This window comes from Pantherophis guttatus, chromosome 12, assembly GCF_059756535.1.
Source record: "Pantherophis guttatus breed Tessera chromosome 12, ASM5975653v1, whole genome shotgun sequence".
In the NCBI taxonomy this organism is placed as follows: Eukaryota; Metazoa; Chordata; class Lepidosauria; order Squamata; family Colubridae; genus Pantherophis; species Pantherophis guttatus.
The window spans coordinates 9924714-9941187 of NC_142074.1; the positions used below are offsets into that span (position 1 = coordinate 9924714).

The 16474-nt window shown below is 41.5% G+C and overlaps 1 protein-coding gene across 7 annotated transcripts in view; it reads left to right on the forward strand.

Annotated features, from left to right (window-relative positions):
- The window catches only part of TENM1 (teneurin transmembrane protein 1), a 1253741-nt gene that overhangs the window by 1127768 nt on the left and 109499 nt on the right, over positions 1-16474 (forward strand). For all 7 annotated transcript variants that reach the window (XM_060692076.2, XM_060692082.2, XM_060692081.2 and 4 more), the window contains one exon: positions 10050-10196. In XM_060692076.2, coding sequence (XP_060548059.1) covers positions 10050-10196 — 147 coding nt within the window. The remainder of the gene's footprint in view (positions 1-10049; positions 10197-16474) is intronic.

Here is a 16474-nt window from a genome sequence, read left to right on the forward strand (position 1 = left end):
ATACATCAAACTAAAGGCCTTTAAGCAAAGTCAGGACCATAGACAGCTCCCTGAAGTCAGCCTTTAATACCCCAAGAGAAGGAAGTTCTCTGAAGTCTTATGTAAGATGATGCTGTATTATAGATGACACAACTCCCTAAAGGAATTGGCTTAGTTGTTTGAAAGGACTTCGCCTGATTTCATATCCATGCCCTTCTGAAAGCTAAAAGATGTGGTGGGTGCTCGCTCAAACAGCTTGCAAAACTGGAAGTGATAATAAGGCCAGTGAGGGAAATGGAGAAGATGTGTGAAAAATGTGATCCTCTTCTGAGTCTTTCTGGGGTGGGGGTGGGGAGCCATGGCACTGTAGCTCAGCTTAGTTTCTCGTTACGCATCTGGAACTAACACGGCATTAAGAAGAGGAGGAAGTGTCTCAGATAAAGAACCACAGAACTGCAGAGTGGGAAGGGACTTCAAAGATGTTCTAGACTGACTCTCTGCAGTGTATGTATGTATGTATGTATGTATGTATGTATGTATTTATTTATTTATTTATTTATTTATTTGTCAGATTTATATGCCGTTCTTCTCCCGTAGGACTCGGGGCGGCTCACAACAATAAAACAACCCGACAATAGATAAAGTTAAATAATATTAAAAACCAATTTAAAATCCCCAAATTCAAATCCATGGCAGATCAGGGAAGTTGCTGAAAGAGCCTTTAGGTCTTTAGGTCGGCGCAGAAGGTCCGGAGGTCGGGGGCCATCCGGAGCCTGGTGGGCAACCCATTCCAGAGGATCGGTGCGACCACAGAGAATGCCCTCATCCTGAGGATCACCAGCCGACACTGTCTGGCTGAGGGGACCCGGAGGAGGGCAGCCCTATGTGAGCGCACTGGGCGGTGGGAGGCCGGTAGGAGGTGATCCTGCAAATACCCCGGGCCCATGCCATGAAGGGCTTTATAGGTGAGTACCAGCACCTTGAAGCAGTGTATAGGAAAACCAATTGAAGTATCAGTTGAAGTTGGCGAATTCAGCCTCTTACAAACCTCCAGAGATTTAGAACCCACAGCCTCCAGAGACAAAATGATCTGCAGCTATACAGATCTTAACAGTACCAAAAGTTTTTCCTTTATCATTTAACAAAATTTAGGTCACTGCAACTTGTACCCATAATTTCTACTTCCAGTTTTGAGGGCCATGAAAAAGAGTTCTTGATGAATCTTTGTAAGTTTAGTAAGTCAGTTTCTTTCGGAAACATTTGTTTCCTCTCTTAGCTGTCTATACTTCTGCGAATAAAAGGTGTGTCTGATCATTGTGGATGAGGAAGGTGTTGGCTTTGACTTCCAAAACAAAATCAAATCCCCGTGAATTCAAATCATAAGGCGAGATGGCTGTGGAATGAGGAAAGAAGTTGAGCGGACCTGTTTCTTTAGAAGTCAGAAGATACCTGTGGAAAATAATTTCTGCAGAGCTTCTGTCACTTAGTTATTATGGCAAAGAGAATGTTTAATGGGTGAAGCTGCTCATGGAAAAGCGTAGGAAGAAAACTTTCAACAACTAGGTTTATGCCCTTACGCCCCACAAAGAATCTGTGGCATTTGCAGAAAATTGTTTTCCTTCTAGCCAAACAACAACCATCCAGGTGTGAAGCAGAGTTCCAGCAACAGTTCAAAGATCAGCTGTAAAAATGTTTCATGTGCGAAAAGATTTAGGAGAAAGCAAAGTGAATCAAACAATGCAACGAAGATTCTAGCCGTTCCTCACAAGAGGACACAGAATGTTGCTTCCCACAGAAGGTCATCTCCACTGGCCAACTTTCAATCTCAGAGTTCAAGACTCTCTCCTAAACCACCGAATTGCATTGGTTCAGAAGGTCACAGAAGCTTCTGTTTTTAACCTGAATATTTCGGCACTCTGGATCTTAACCTATTATCTTTCTCACAGAATTGAATGATACTCTGGAGTTACCCAGGTAAGATCTGGGATGCAGATTCCCTGCTTGGGGTTTTTTCCCTGCTTGGGGAAGCAGCTCCTGATCTCATCGGTCTCTTCTGCTATTGGTTCACTTTTGGAGAAAAAAAAAATCCTCACTAGACATCCTGAAAATTAAATGCAGTAGCCTTGCTTTGTTCCAGATCAGCTTAAGTGAGCTGCTTTGATATAGTGAGTCCATACAAAATAATATCAAGAGAATAGCTAAAAAACATATATCCACTTTAAATTAATTTAAGAAAATGAAACAGTTTAAGTACACTAATTCTTATATTCTCTGCCTTGATAGGATTTAAATATTAGCCAAGTTATTAAAACTGTTCATTTATCTTTGTTTCCTTTATCCCCAAGGCTAATTTCTAATTATATTTCTAATACAAATCTAAAATTCTCAGATCTTTTCAGAAGGCATTCCTTAGCTGTGAAAATGCAATTGTTATATTCTAATGAAAAATAATATCTTTCTCCCAAGTCAGTTACTAGTAAGTCTTGGCAAATTGTTGTTCAGGAATTCCCAAAGGGTTTTTGTCCATAAATATTTTAATTGAATGCAGGAAACTTGGCTCTCTAATATAATAAGAACATGTCAGCTACGTACCAAAATTTTATCAAGAGAATGTAGTTTGCTCAGTTTAGTTTAAGGGACCTTTTTGGTTTAATTTCTGGCTTTCCATTTTAAAAAAAGCCCTACATTTTCACTGCTTATCTTCTTGGTTCAATTTTAAACAGGTTATCAAATTTAGGTAATGTCCATCTCACACTGAGAGTGACTCTGACTGTGTACTGATCTTCTTCTTCTTGTGCCATATCCGTCATTGGACATTGGCGATCATGTTGGCGATCCTATTTTTATCAATAGCCACACGAAAAAGTGCTGTTGAGTTTTGCCCAAACCGGTCTCTTAGATTTTGAAGCCATGATGTTCTTCTTCTGCCTGGACCTCGTTTGCCTTCAATCTTTCCTTGTACTGATAGAAGCACAAAAGCTTAAAACGATATAATATGGTTTCTTTCATGAGAAGCAGGATGCTGTCTGGTGTTTTCTGGCAGGGATCAGCAGTAAATTGGTGTTAGATAAGAGTTAATGGAATTCAAGAGGGTTTCGACTTCGGCTGTTTGTGGGAATATAATGACTCTAGGCTGATTCCTCTCTTGACTCCACCCCTCTCAAGGGTCTGCCTATCCTTCTCCTACATAGAGGGATCTCTGTTTGGTTCAACACTTATACATTCTGGTAGGCTTATGCCAAAAAAAAAGAAAGGCTAATAATGCACAGACGTATAGAAGAATTTGGAGCCCTTATATATCTGGAGCACAGTCTGTATTTCAAACTGACAACACAACACCCTTAGACAGATAACAATGATGATTAAAAACACTGTACTTATTGTTTCTACTGGAAACCCATTCTAATGGCTACTTTGGTAACAGGATTAGATTAATGGTAGCTTCCATTCATACACATCGTAAATAGCCTGTTTAAACCACAGCAGAAGCTCTTAATCTCAATCAGCTGAATGGCAAATTAATACAGAAAGGTTTATTTGTTTTCGTTTCAGTACATAAATGCAGTATGTCATTCTGCTTCCTTCTGTGTTAAATTCACCAATTGTTAAAAGGATGCTGTGAATGTGAGAGCTGCAAGGAAGAAAAGGCCAAGTGGAAGATATATTTCTTTCTCGCCTTTTCAGAGCTTCAAATCAGCAGTTGTAGAAGAGAGAGCCATACAGGTAGTCCTTGACTTACGACTACGACTGATCCCAAAATTTCTGTTGTTAAGTAAAATATTTGTTAAGTGAGATTTGCCTTATTTTACAACCTTTCTTGCCACAGTTGTTAAGTAAATCACTGCAGTTGTTAAGGTGAAACAACACAGTTGTTAAGTGAATCTGGCTTCCTATTGACTTTGATGATCAGAAGGTCACAAAAGCGGATCACATGACCTCCCCCTGCTTGGGACACTGCAACCATCATAAATATCAACCAGTTGCCAAGTGTCCATATTTTGATCTCCTGACCATGGAGATGCTGCAATGATATGAAAAACAGCAATAAGTCACTTTTTTCAGTGCCATTGTAACTTCAACTTATTCACTAAATAAACTGTTGCAAATCAAGGACTACTTGTAATCTGAAACTTCCAAATTTGACGGTGTCCCCCATGGAGTTTCTCTAAAAATCAGTCACCCAATCACAATGTTGATATGAAAGAAAGGGAGAATTAATGGGGGGGGATTAATCTTACACACAAATTTTAAATTAACTTGATTGTCATTAAATTTCATTTGGATGCAACATGATTCAGATTAACAGAGTTGGAAGGGACTTTGTAGGTCATCTAGTCCAACCCCACCCACCCAAGCAGGGAATCCTACACCATTTCTGAAAGACAGCAGTCTAGTCTCTTCTTGAAAGCTTCCAGTGATGAAGCTCCCACAACTTCCGAAGGCAACTTCTGTTCCATGGGTTGATTGTTCTCACTGTCAGAAAATTTCTCCTTATTTCCAGGTTGAATCTCTCCTTCATCAGCTTCCATCCATTATTCCATGTCTGGCCTTCAAGTTCTTTGGAAAATATGTTGACCCCCTCCTCTCTGTTGCAGCCCCTCAAATATTGGAAGACTGCTATCATGTCTCCCCTGGTCCTTCTCTTCACTAGACTAGCCATGCCCAGTTCCTGCAACCGTTCATCATATGTTTTAGCCTCCAGTCCCCTAATCATCTTGGTTGCTCTTCTCTGATCTTTTTCTAGAGTCTCAACATCTTTTTTTATAGTGTGGTGAAAAAAACGAGATGCAGGATTCTAAGTGTGGTCCTACTAAAGCTTTACAGAGTGGTATTAGTACCTCACTTGATCTTGATTGTATCCTTCTGTTAATGCAATTTAGGATTGTGTTGGCTTTTTGGCTGTCGCCACACACTGTTGGCTCATATTTAATTGGTTGTCCACTAAGACTCCAAGATCCCTCTCAGAGTTCCTGCTATTAAGCCTGGTTTCACCCAGTCTATATGTGTACTTTTGGTTTTTCTTGCCTAAATGTAAGATTTTACTTTTCTGTGTGTTGAATTTCATTTTGTTAGAAACCTCACTGATTTGTTTCAACCACTCCAGGTCTGGGCATCTTTAACTGCCAACTTTAAGAAAAATTTGAAAGATTTGTTTTCTCCACCAAACTGTAACTGTGTTGAAGTTTTAGAACAGTTGAATATCATCATGTGTTCTTTTCTTCTCATGTAGCTTGGATTCTCTTTTTTTTAATATATATATATATATTTGTTTTATCATAGAAAATAAATTATAAAACAGTCGAACAAATGAACGAAATGAAACAAAACAAAAAGATACATTCATCCTTAACAGCAACAACAGCAAAGCGGGTACAAAAAAAGGAGGAAAAATTTTTCAGTTAATTGACCACGTAGTTTGGTTTCTCATCTGCTCCCACGGTTGAATTTGTGGGCCCGTGTGAACTCACAACCTATTTAGAATGTGTATTTAAATTGTCACAACCAAAGGCGCTGCCAGATAAATTATTCATTCTAAGGTGTTTTTCAGGTTCAGAAGATATGAAACAAAGCCTCAGGTGCTTCTCACATTAGTAGGATGGTGAGAACAACACTCAGCATTCTTGCAAAATAAAGTTTACAGTTCCCCTCCTATAAACTCCATCATTGACCTTACAAACTGCTAGTGGGTATACAGTATATCCTTTGTCAATAACGAGGCATGCGCTAGCAAAATTTATGGTGCAGAAATGCAGTCTATTAATCACATATCCAGTTATTCTGTGCTTTGGTGTGTTGCAATTATGAGTCTGTCGGATTGAAACTATTATCATACAACTCTGGAAGGAGTACTATACTTTGAAATTGGATTGAATGTTGAAATTGAAATTGGATTCTTCTATTTATTTATTTTTCCTACGAAAGCAAAGAGGATGACTTTTAAACAATTGTGACCAAGCTTTTTTCAATTGTTCAGTTTTTAATAATTTCCAGGCCACTGTTTCCTTTTTTTTTCTTTTTTTTTACTGCTATGCTTGTTTCATTATTGAGTTCATCTAGGAATGCTGTTGTGTGGATTTGCATTTTTATAGTTTAGATAGATGATAGATAGATAGATAGATAGATAGATAGATAGATAGATAGATAGATAGATAGAGATAGATACTGTAGATAGATAGATAGATAGATAGATAGAGATAGATACTGTAGATAGATAGATAGATAGATAGATAGATACTGTAGATAGATAGATAGATAGATAGATAGATAGATAGATAGATAGATAGAGATAGATACTGTAGATAGATAGATAGATAGATAGATAGATAGATAGATAGATAGATAGATACTGTAGATAGATAGATAGATAGATAGATAGATAGAGAGAGAGAGAGAGAGAGAGAGAGAGAGAGAGAGAGAGAGAGAGAGATACTGTAGATAGATAGATAGATAGATAGATAGATAGATAGATAGATAGATAGATAGATAGATATGGATGGATATAGATATAGATATAGATATAGATATAGATAGCTATGTTTATATATCATCCAGACCAGTAAATAACAGTACTCAGTGGTTTTAAACATTTATGTTCATAGCAAAACATAGCAATTCTTGTAATAAGAAATAGAATGGTATTCATTGTGTGTATGACATTCAAAATGAAGAAGAATACAGATGAAGAGGTTATATCAAGTTGATTCAAAGTCTTTTGATTTCTAGATGTAGCCAAAAACCAAACCAATTCATAATACTAGAGAATTCCTGGAACTTTGGCATTCTGACAAATCAGCCATCAACAGACACATAGAGAGAAACCTACCTAGATACTGTAGAAAAGACAGAATCAAAAGTCAGAAAAAGAAAACACACAGAGCACATTCTCCCTAGCAAAAACACACGGAGAAGCAGGAAAAAGCACCAGATAAAGAACCAGTGAAGAAATAATGTTCTAATCAAGGTACCATCAAGAAGGAATCCACACCTTCAATAGGATTGGCAGTGCAGACTATTACATATAAATTGGCAGCAAATGCCTGTCAGCGTCTCAGCGCTGACATAGAAAAGGGAGATAAGCCCTGAACTTTTGCCTGCTAAATCCTTTTGAAGCCCGGTCTCCGTGGAAATGAAGAGGGGGGAACATTCCTGTGAAATGACGAGACAAGAAGTCAGGAGAGTGACTTGGAAGATAGCCAATGAGAAGCAGATAATTGGTGATCAGAAAGGGAGGGATTGGGGGGCAAAAGGTCAGTCTTGTCCGCATCGAGTCATGATCCGGTTGCTGTACTCGAATAAAGAGAAGATTTCCTTAAAGATTGGCAGTTTGGAAATTCATTTATTTTGAGATAGCATCGGAAGTCTGACAATGCCATTTTTACTCACATCTTACTATATGATGATGGCCCAAAGGTGATTTTTCAAGAGGCAACTGGACTTTCTGCGTTTTTCTTTGAAGAAGTTTCACTTCTCATCCAAGCAAAACTTCTTTTTTTTAAAAAAAAACGCAGAAAGTCTAGTTGCCTCTTGAAAAAGCATCTTTGGGACAACCATGACCTGGATGACTGGGAATCTCCATAGACAGTTAGTTAGTTGGGTAACAAAACGTCTCCCAAAAAACTATGAAGCTCAGAAAACACCAACAGATGTATTTATTGGCTCAACACCAATCTCACAATGTTTTTTCTATTTATATGATGTTTGGGTCCTGCATATGCACCATATGGGGAAGGGAGAGGGAGGAGGAGAAGGAGGGGGAGGGGGAGGAGAAGAAGGAGGAGAAAAAGAAGAAGGAGGAGGAGGAGGAGGAGGAAGAAGAGGAAGAGGAGGAGGAGGAGGAGGAGGAGGAGGAGGAGGAGGAGGAGGAGAAGAAGAAGAAGAAGAAGAAGAAGAAGAAGAAGAAGAAGAAGAAGAAGAAGAAGAAGAAGAAGAAGAAGAAGAAGAAGAAGAAGAAGAAGAAGAAGAAGAAGAAGAAGAAGGTCTGCCATTTCACACAGAAAAAAACCCAGCAAAATTAAGGTGAAATCCTTGAGACGTTTCTAGGGCTGCTCTAGAGAAGTGATAGGAACAACTTTACCTAGTAAATGGGTGTTTTATGACTGGCCATTAGTAAGAAAATATTGGTAAGAGTGTTCAGACATACTGTCTACTAGGACGAGGAACTGAGGAGTGCAGTAGGCATGCTAAAGTACATATTTTATTTTATTTTTATTTGCTTTTAGATGTAGCTGCTGACTCACAGTTTATTGTGAACATTCAGACATACTAATCAATATAGCATAATTAAGGGCCTTCAGAACACTACAAGCAACTCCCGTTTATATGCAGCTTCTTGAATTGAAAATCAGGCTGCAATGAGTATAAAATGGAAAAAGGAAAAAAAACAAAGCATTGAAATCATGCTTCCAAACTTAGCAGGCTGAAGATAGCTTAGAACTGCATGGCATCACTCAAAAATTTGCAGGCAGCATTGCCTGGGAATGTTTTTTCCCTTCCTTTTTATTGTGTTCTTATAAATGTTAATACATTGCATTGTTTAAATAGAATTATATTTATACAGGGAATTTTGGAAACTGTTCTTCGAAGGCGAAAGGTTGGAAAAAGGTAATTTCTACTATTGACATGCTTCCTTGAACACACAGATTATGGATCATGCAATTTGTATTTAAAAAATTGTAACCTACTTTTATCTGCGTGCACCGTCCATGATGGCTAAGAAAACTGGAAGCAGTAGAACATGTCAATAATTTAAAAAAACAAACAAACAAAATAGAACTGAGCTACCAAAATATGAAGACGCTGTGAAAAACAACAGATAATATAAGCAGAAATTTGTCTGGGAAATGAACTTCTTCATAGGCAGAAAAGTCATAGTTAATGAAGACGCAACAGAGAAACAGGAAATGCTACAGTTTAAGTCAGGGGTGGGTTCTACTTACCTTTACTACGGGTTCACAACGGGTCTGCGCAGAAGCTTCCTGATGACGTTGGGATCAGTGGGCGGAGCCTTCCGCCGGTTTTACTACTGGTTCTATAGAACCGGTCCGAACGGGGGGCAACCCACCAGTGGTTTAAGTGCCAGAAATCCAGAACAGGTTCTGAGACTTTACTAAGTAATGATTTTACTAAGGCATTACTAAGGGAAGAATGCGTGAGAAACTCTTATTTGATTATCACAACCAGTGATAAATTTTTCATTAAAAAAAGTTTTTTGATATGGTGTTGGATATAATCCATTTTTCTAGATCTGTAAACCTCTAGGCATTCAATGTTGGATTTTCCTATCTGAAGAGTTAAATGAAAAGATTAGCTGGATCCCTAATGAAAGAAATGATTTTAAGTCCCGTAAAAAAAAAACCTGAGCAATGTCTGAAGACGCATTCTCGAGAAACCCTTAGATGCTGACACAAATATTTTAGATGATATCTTAGACCAGGGGTCAGCAACCTTAAACACTCAAAGAGCCACAAAGGTCCTAACCGGAAGCCCCCCATTTAATTCTGGAGCCGGCTGGAAGTCCAGTTCCCCCACCATAGAGACCCCTCCTAGTGTGGCATCCTTTCTCCTCTGCTGACCGGAAGTCCACTTCCCCCACCATAGAGTCTCCTCCTAGCACGGCGTCCCTTTTCCTCTACCTGTCCTAACCAAAAGCCCTGTCAATTGTGGAGCCGACTAGCAACAGGGAGCCAGAGCAGAGGGATGAAAGAGCCACATGCGGCTCCAGAGCCACAGGTTGCCGACCCCTGTCTTAGACAATTTGTGGCTTTAGGAAAAGCAGTTTAAGGGGCATTACATTCATGATGTATAGATAGAAAAGGACTAGGAGAGAAAGAAAAAAATCCTGTGAAATATTCTGGATAAATATACAGTTAATGGTATGGCAAACTTCAGAGAGCTTTAGTTTTTCATTTGCGTATAAAATTCATGAACAGCCTTGAAGAATAGTGATCTCATTTTATCCAAAGAGAGGATCTAATGCAGTCGTTCCCATTGCAAAATCCCAATTGCCTGCTGGTGTATTGTTTTGCAGGAGAGATAATGCACGATGCTTTCTTTATGTTGTGTCTTTGCAGATGGATGCCCTGGTCTCTGTTATGGAAATGGAAGGTGCACCCTTGACCAAAATGGATGGCACTGTGTCTGCCAAGTGGGCTGGAGCGGAATGGGATGCAATGTTGTTATGGAAATGCTTTGCGAAGATAACATCGATAATGATGGAGGTACGGAGACAGTTATTGCTCGAGAGTGTATATTTTTATTTATTATTTTTATTAGTCCAATGTATATGCCACCCTTCTCCGTAGACTCAGGGCGGCTTTATAGCAATAGCCTGCATACTTTTTTGTATATACCTGCTTATTAGGGCTTTCCCCCCCCCCAAGCAGTGTTATTCTATACAAAGTTGGCTTATTGCTCCCACAATCCGGGTCCTCAATTTACCTACCTCGAAAGGATGGAAGGCTGAGTCAACCTTGAGCCTGGTGAGATTCGAACTTGCACTAATTGCAGGCAGCTGGCAGCTAAGTGCTAGCACTTAACAGCACTTTAGTCTGCTGCACCACCGAGGCTCGTAATATGTCATTCTTATGAATGAATGAATCTTCTATAGGGCTTCAGTTTCAATGGACTCTAAGCAGCATACAGCAATATACATAATACAAATAGTCCTTGAGTTCGTTTAATACCCTAATGCTTTGTCAAAATAACATTGATAATAGCAATAGCACTTAGACTTATATACCTCTTCACAGGGCTTTATAGGCCTCTCTAAGTGGTTTACAGAGTCAGCATATTGCCCCCAACAATCTCATTTTACCGACCTTGGAAGGATTGAAAGCTGAGTCAGCCTTGAGCCGGTCAGGATCGAACTGCTGGCTGTGGGCAGAGTTAGCCTGCAATACTACATTCTAATCTCTGTGCCATCACAGTTTTTAACATCAGTAATGATGAAGCTATGGGCACAGATAATTCTCAAGAATGTATGGTGTCATTTTTGTAAATGAATAAATGTTCTATTGGGTTTCAGTTACAATGGACTCTTAAGCAGCGTATAGCAATATGCACAATACAAATCGTCCTTGAGTTTAAATGATTTGTTTAGTAATTGTTGAAAGTTATAACAACACCGAAAAAAGTGACTTACAATTGGTCCTTACACTTAGAAACATCACAGCATCTTCATTGGCATATATATATGGTTTTTAAATGCATTGTAAGCCACCTTGAGTCTTCAGAGAAAGGCGGCATACAAGTTGAACAAATAAATAAATAAATTGCAGGGGTGAAATCCAGCAGGTTCTGACAGGTTCTGGAGAATCGGTAGCGGAAATTTTGAGCACTTCAGAGAACCGGTAGTGGAAATTTTGAGAAGTTTGGAGAACCAGCAAATACCACCTCTGGCTGGTCCCAGAGTGGGGTTGGAATGGAGATTTTGCAATATCCTTCCCCCAGGAGTGGGGAGGGAATGGGGATTTTGCAGTATCCTTCCCCTGGAGTGAGGATTTTGCAGTATCCTTCCCCTGGAGTGGGATGGGAGTGGAAATTTTGCAGAATCCTTCCCCTGCCACTCCCACCAAGCCACACCCACAGAACCGGTAGTAAAGAAATTTGGATTTCACCACTGCTTCATTGTCACATGATCAGAATTTGGGGTCCTGGCAACTGGCATGTATTTAGGGCAATTGCAGCATCCTACCACAACTTAAGAACCATGGTGGCGCAGTGGTTAGGATGCAGTATTGCAGGCTAACTCTGTCGACTGCCAGCAGTTCAATCCTGACAAGCTCAAAGTTGACTCAGTCTTTCATCCTTCCGAGGTTGGTAAAACGAGGACCCAGATTGTTGAGGGCAATATGTAAACTCTAAACCACTCAGAGAAGTCTGTAAAAAACTGTGAAGTGGTATATAAGTCTAAGTGCTATTGCTGTTGCTATCCCAGTGTTATGTGATTGTCATTGGCAACCTTCCCAGCCGGCTTCTGACAAGCAGAGTTAACGGGAGAAGCTAATTCGCTTAACGATTGCATGATTCATTTAACAACTGCACTTAAAACCATGGCAAAAGAAGGTTATAAAATTGGGTGTGATCCATTTAAATAACCTGCTTAGCAACAGAAACTTTGGTCCCAGTTGTGATCAAGGATTGTCTGCAAATAGTACAGAATTCCAACAGTTCATCAAATACAATTTATTGTTGTTAGTCGCGAAGTCGTGTCCAACCCATCGCAACCCCATGGACAATGTTCCTCCAGGCCTTCCTGTCCTCTACCATCCTCTGGAGTCCATTTAATCTCACGCCGACTGCTTCAGTGACTATATCCAGCTACCTCATTCTCTGTCGTCCCCTTCTTCTTTTGCCCTCAATCTTTCCCAGCATGAGGCTCTTCTCCAGTGAGTCCTTCCTTCTCATTAGGTGGCCAAAGGATTTGAGTTTCCTCTTCAGGATTTGGCCTTCTAAAAGAGCAGTCAGGGTGGATCTTCTCTAGGACTGACCGGTTGGATCGCCTTGCAGTCCAAGGGACTCGCAGGAGTCTTCTCCAGCACCAGAGTTCAAAGGCCTCCATTCTTTGGCGCTCAGCCTTCCTTATGGTCCAACTTTCACAGCCAGACATTGCAACTGGGAAAATACAATACATGGTGCCATATCTCACTCGGGTGACATTGTTATTCTAATCCCTTAAACCCATCTGGAGCATCCAGGTTTTAACAGGTTTCCAGTAAATTACAAGAGAAAGAGGCCATTCTCACCTCTTAAAAAAATATTGCATAAAAGTAGTCCTACAGACAACATTCACTTCCTTGGCCCTCCCAACACAAATCCTGAAACCAGATAACTTACATCAGGAGTTTTCTGCTTAGATTTCATTGCACTGACAGATTCTACCCTCAACAGCTAGTATCAAAGATACCCAAGTTCCGAGCCACGTAGGGCTTTATAGCTGCCAGCCCTTCAAGGTAGATCAGGCTAGCAATTCAATGTCATGTAGGCAGAAGCGGAATGGGACTTTTCGGCATGGTCTCTTCGCCTTGCCTGTTTCACCTTAAGGTTTTCACCTCTGGGTTATTAGCCACAAACTTTTCTCCTCGGCTGACCTGCCCCCAGTCTTTTGCCACGGCACATCAGCCACGGCCCCTCCATCCCAGTCCCTTCGCCGGGGCCCGATGGAGGGGCTGTGGCTGATGTCCCGGGGCGAAAGACTGGGGGCAGGTCAACCAAGGAGAAAAGTTTGTGGCTAATAACGCAGAGGCGAAAACCTTAAGGTGAAACAGGCAAGGTGAAAAGACCGAGCCGAAAAGTCCTAGACCCGGGCAGAAGTGGTATTCAACTGGTTCATACCGATTCAGGCGAACCGGTAGCGCCAACTGGGGACGTAATGCAGTCCTATTTAGCCACATTTTTGAGGCAGGGCTCATGCGTGGAAGGTTGGGCATATGCGTGAATGGTGCACATGTGAAGCAAGCGTGCACGCACATGGTGAACCAGTGATAAGAATATTGGAAACCGACCGCTGCATGTGGGCCAATATTACAGGCAGTCCTTGACTTACAAGCTGTGCTGCCTCACTGACCCACAGTGGGGCAGCACAGCGTTGGTTTAGAGAGAGCTTTTTTTTTTCCTTCTCCACCCCGCCCTTTGTAGGTAACAAAGGAATGAACTTACGGCAAACTCAAAACAGTCATGGAAATGCAGGCTTTGCCTGGGTAGTTTCAAAAAGGAGAAGCCAAAATCCCACCTGAGGTTTGGAGCCTCCCGTTAGGTTTGTCAGCTAGTCCAATGGTCAGAGTTACAGGGCTTAGAAGTAGAATTCACAGGAGTTCAGAGGGTCGTTTCCAAGGGAAGCCAGCCACAAACAAGCCCCAGACTAAACTTCCAGGCAATGGCCAATTAGTCCATCAAACAGATAACCAGCTGCTCAAATAGGGTCCAAAACACAAACGCAGAGTCTCCTGGCAACTTAAATTGCAGCGTCTCACAAACAAACATCTGGCCACGACCCGCACATATTGCTTGCAGCATCACCTCCTTCTCCCTGCCGTGCTAAATAGCTCCTGGTGCTATTCTAGAGGGGTGGGGCCTTTTCCCTAGCAATCTGGAAGACCTCCTGTCAGGCCTGGAATTCATCTTTTGCATTGGGCCTTCAGGCCTGCCACATTTACTACTGTTGAAAACTGGGAAGGGGAATTGTATGGAGCCAGGGTGATATATAGTCATAATAACATTCCTTTCTCAGAGAGTCAAGGACATCTTGCCCTGCACCTGGACGGCTGAAACTGGGAGGCATCTCCAGTTGGGATGGTGCTTTGATTGGACAATGTGATGGACATGTGGGTATTGGGCAGGGACTTGGACTTTCTTTTGGGTGGGGAAAACCTGGAAGCTTTCAGATTCGCGTTTTCCCAGATGTGCCAATAGGACATCTCTAATAAAATGGAACTTTGAGGAACTTCAAGCCTTGGAGTCTTATTTCGTTGGGGGTGTTACTTGGAACCCTGACACCTCCTCCTCCTCTGCCCTGCATGCTCTGGGATCTACCACAGCAGGCAGCTCCTCCCCCTCTTCCTCACTGGCCTGCAAGCTCTCTCCAGCCGAGTCCTCTTCTGCTGGCAGTTCAGGGTCTGACATGCCAGGAATGATCTCCTTCTCCCTCGAGGCCTCTGAGGAAGAAGCGGAGGAGTCGTCAGTCCACAGGAGACATCACACAAGCATTCATTCAGTGACCATTCAAAATTATAATGGTACTGAGAAAAGTGTCTTATGACTGTTTTTCACACTTATAACCAGAGATGAGTTTCAGCAGGTTCTGACCAGTTCTGGAAAACCAGTAGCGGAAATGTTGAGTAGTTCGGAGAACCGGTAAATACCACCTCTGACTGGCCCCGCCCCCATCTATTCTCTGCCTCCCAAATCCCAGCTGATCGGGAGGAAATGGGGATTTTGCAGTAACTGTCAGGGTTCCAAGGAACACCCCCAACAAAATAAAGCTCAGAGGCTTGAGGTTCTTCAAAGTTCCAATTTATTAGAGATGTCATGTTGGCACATCTGGGAAAACCCGAATCTGAAAGCTTCCAGGTTTTCTTCACCCAGCTGACAGTTCGCAGCCCTGCCCCACACCCACAAGTTCATCACATTGTCCAATCAACACTTCACACTCAACTAGATACAATCTTCTGGCAGTCTCCATCAGACGCAGGCAAAAGTCCTTGAATACAGAATGTTATGACTAACTTTCTACCGCTCCAACAACAACCCACTCCCAACTTCCCCAGCTAAAATATATGGCAGCTAAGAAGCAAAAAAAGAAAATTGTATTCCAAAACTGACAGTAACCTTGCCCTGGAGTGGGGAGGGAATGGAGATTTTACAGTATCCTTCCCCTGTCACGCCCACCAAGCCACACCCACAGAACCGGTAGTAAAAAATTTTGAAACCTACTACTGCTTACGACCATAACTGCACCCCCATGGTCACGTGTTCAAAATTCAGGCACTTGGCAACTGACTCATATTTGTGACGGTTGTAGTGTCCCAAGGTCACTTTATCATCTTTTGCGATCTTCTGATTAGCAAAGTCAACGGGGAAGCCAGGTTCACTTAGCAACTTTGCTGCTAACTTAACAACTGCAATGACAACTGCGTCAAGAAAGGTCATAAAATGGGGCAGAACTCACTTAGGAATTGTCACGCTTGGCAACAGAAATTTTGGGCCCAACCATGGTCGTAAGTCGAGGACTACCTGTATTTATATTGTAAAGCTATAGTAACAGAATCTTGCGAGTCTGAATGGGCGTCCCTTCTCTCTCCCTTTATCTTTGTGAGAACTAAGGGAGGTCTTGTCTAAGATATTTTATTCAGGTTATATTTCTGCTCCCGACTCCATTCTCTTTTATTTGGCTGTTGTTTTGGTAGGATCTCTTCCTTCTGTCTCTCAAGGCCATTTTCTCTGCCTTCTAAAACCGAACTTTTATTTTTGTTCCTATATCCGTGGATCAGTACTCAGAAGTACTACTTCTTTTAATTCTTTAGTTTCAAAGTCTTACATATAAACCTTTTCCAATGTTCAAAGGATACTATCATGCTGTCAGGGCTCCAAGTAACACCCCCAACAAAAGAAAACTCAGAGGCTTGAAGTTCCTCAAAGTTCCATTTTATTAGAGATGTCCTATTGGCACATCTGGGAAAACCTGAATCTGAAGGCTTCCAGGTTTTCCCCTCCCAAAAGGAAGTCCAAGTCCCTGCTCAGCACCCACATGTCCATTACATGGTCCAATCAAAGCACCATCCCAACTGGAGATGCCTCCCAGTTCCAGCCGTCCAGGTGCAGGGCAAGATGTCCTTGACTTTCTGAGAAAGGAATGTTATTATGACTATATATATCACCCAAGTTCCATACAATCCCCCCTCCCAGTTTCCCACAGTAGTAAATGTGGCAGGCCTGAAGGCCCATTGCAAAGGATGGCTTCCAGGCCTGACACATGCTTCCCTTCACATCCCCATCAGTT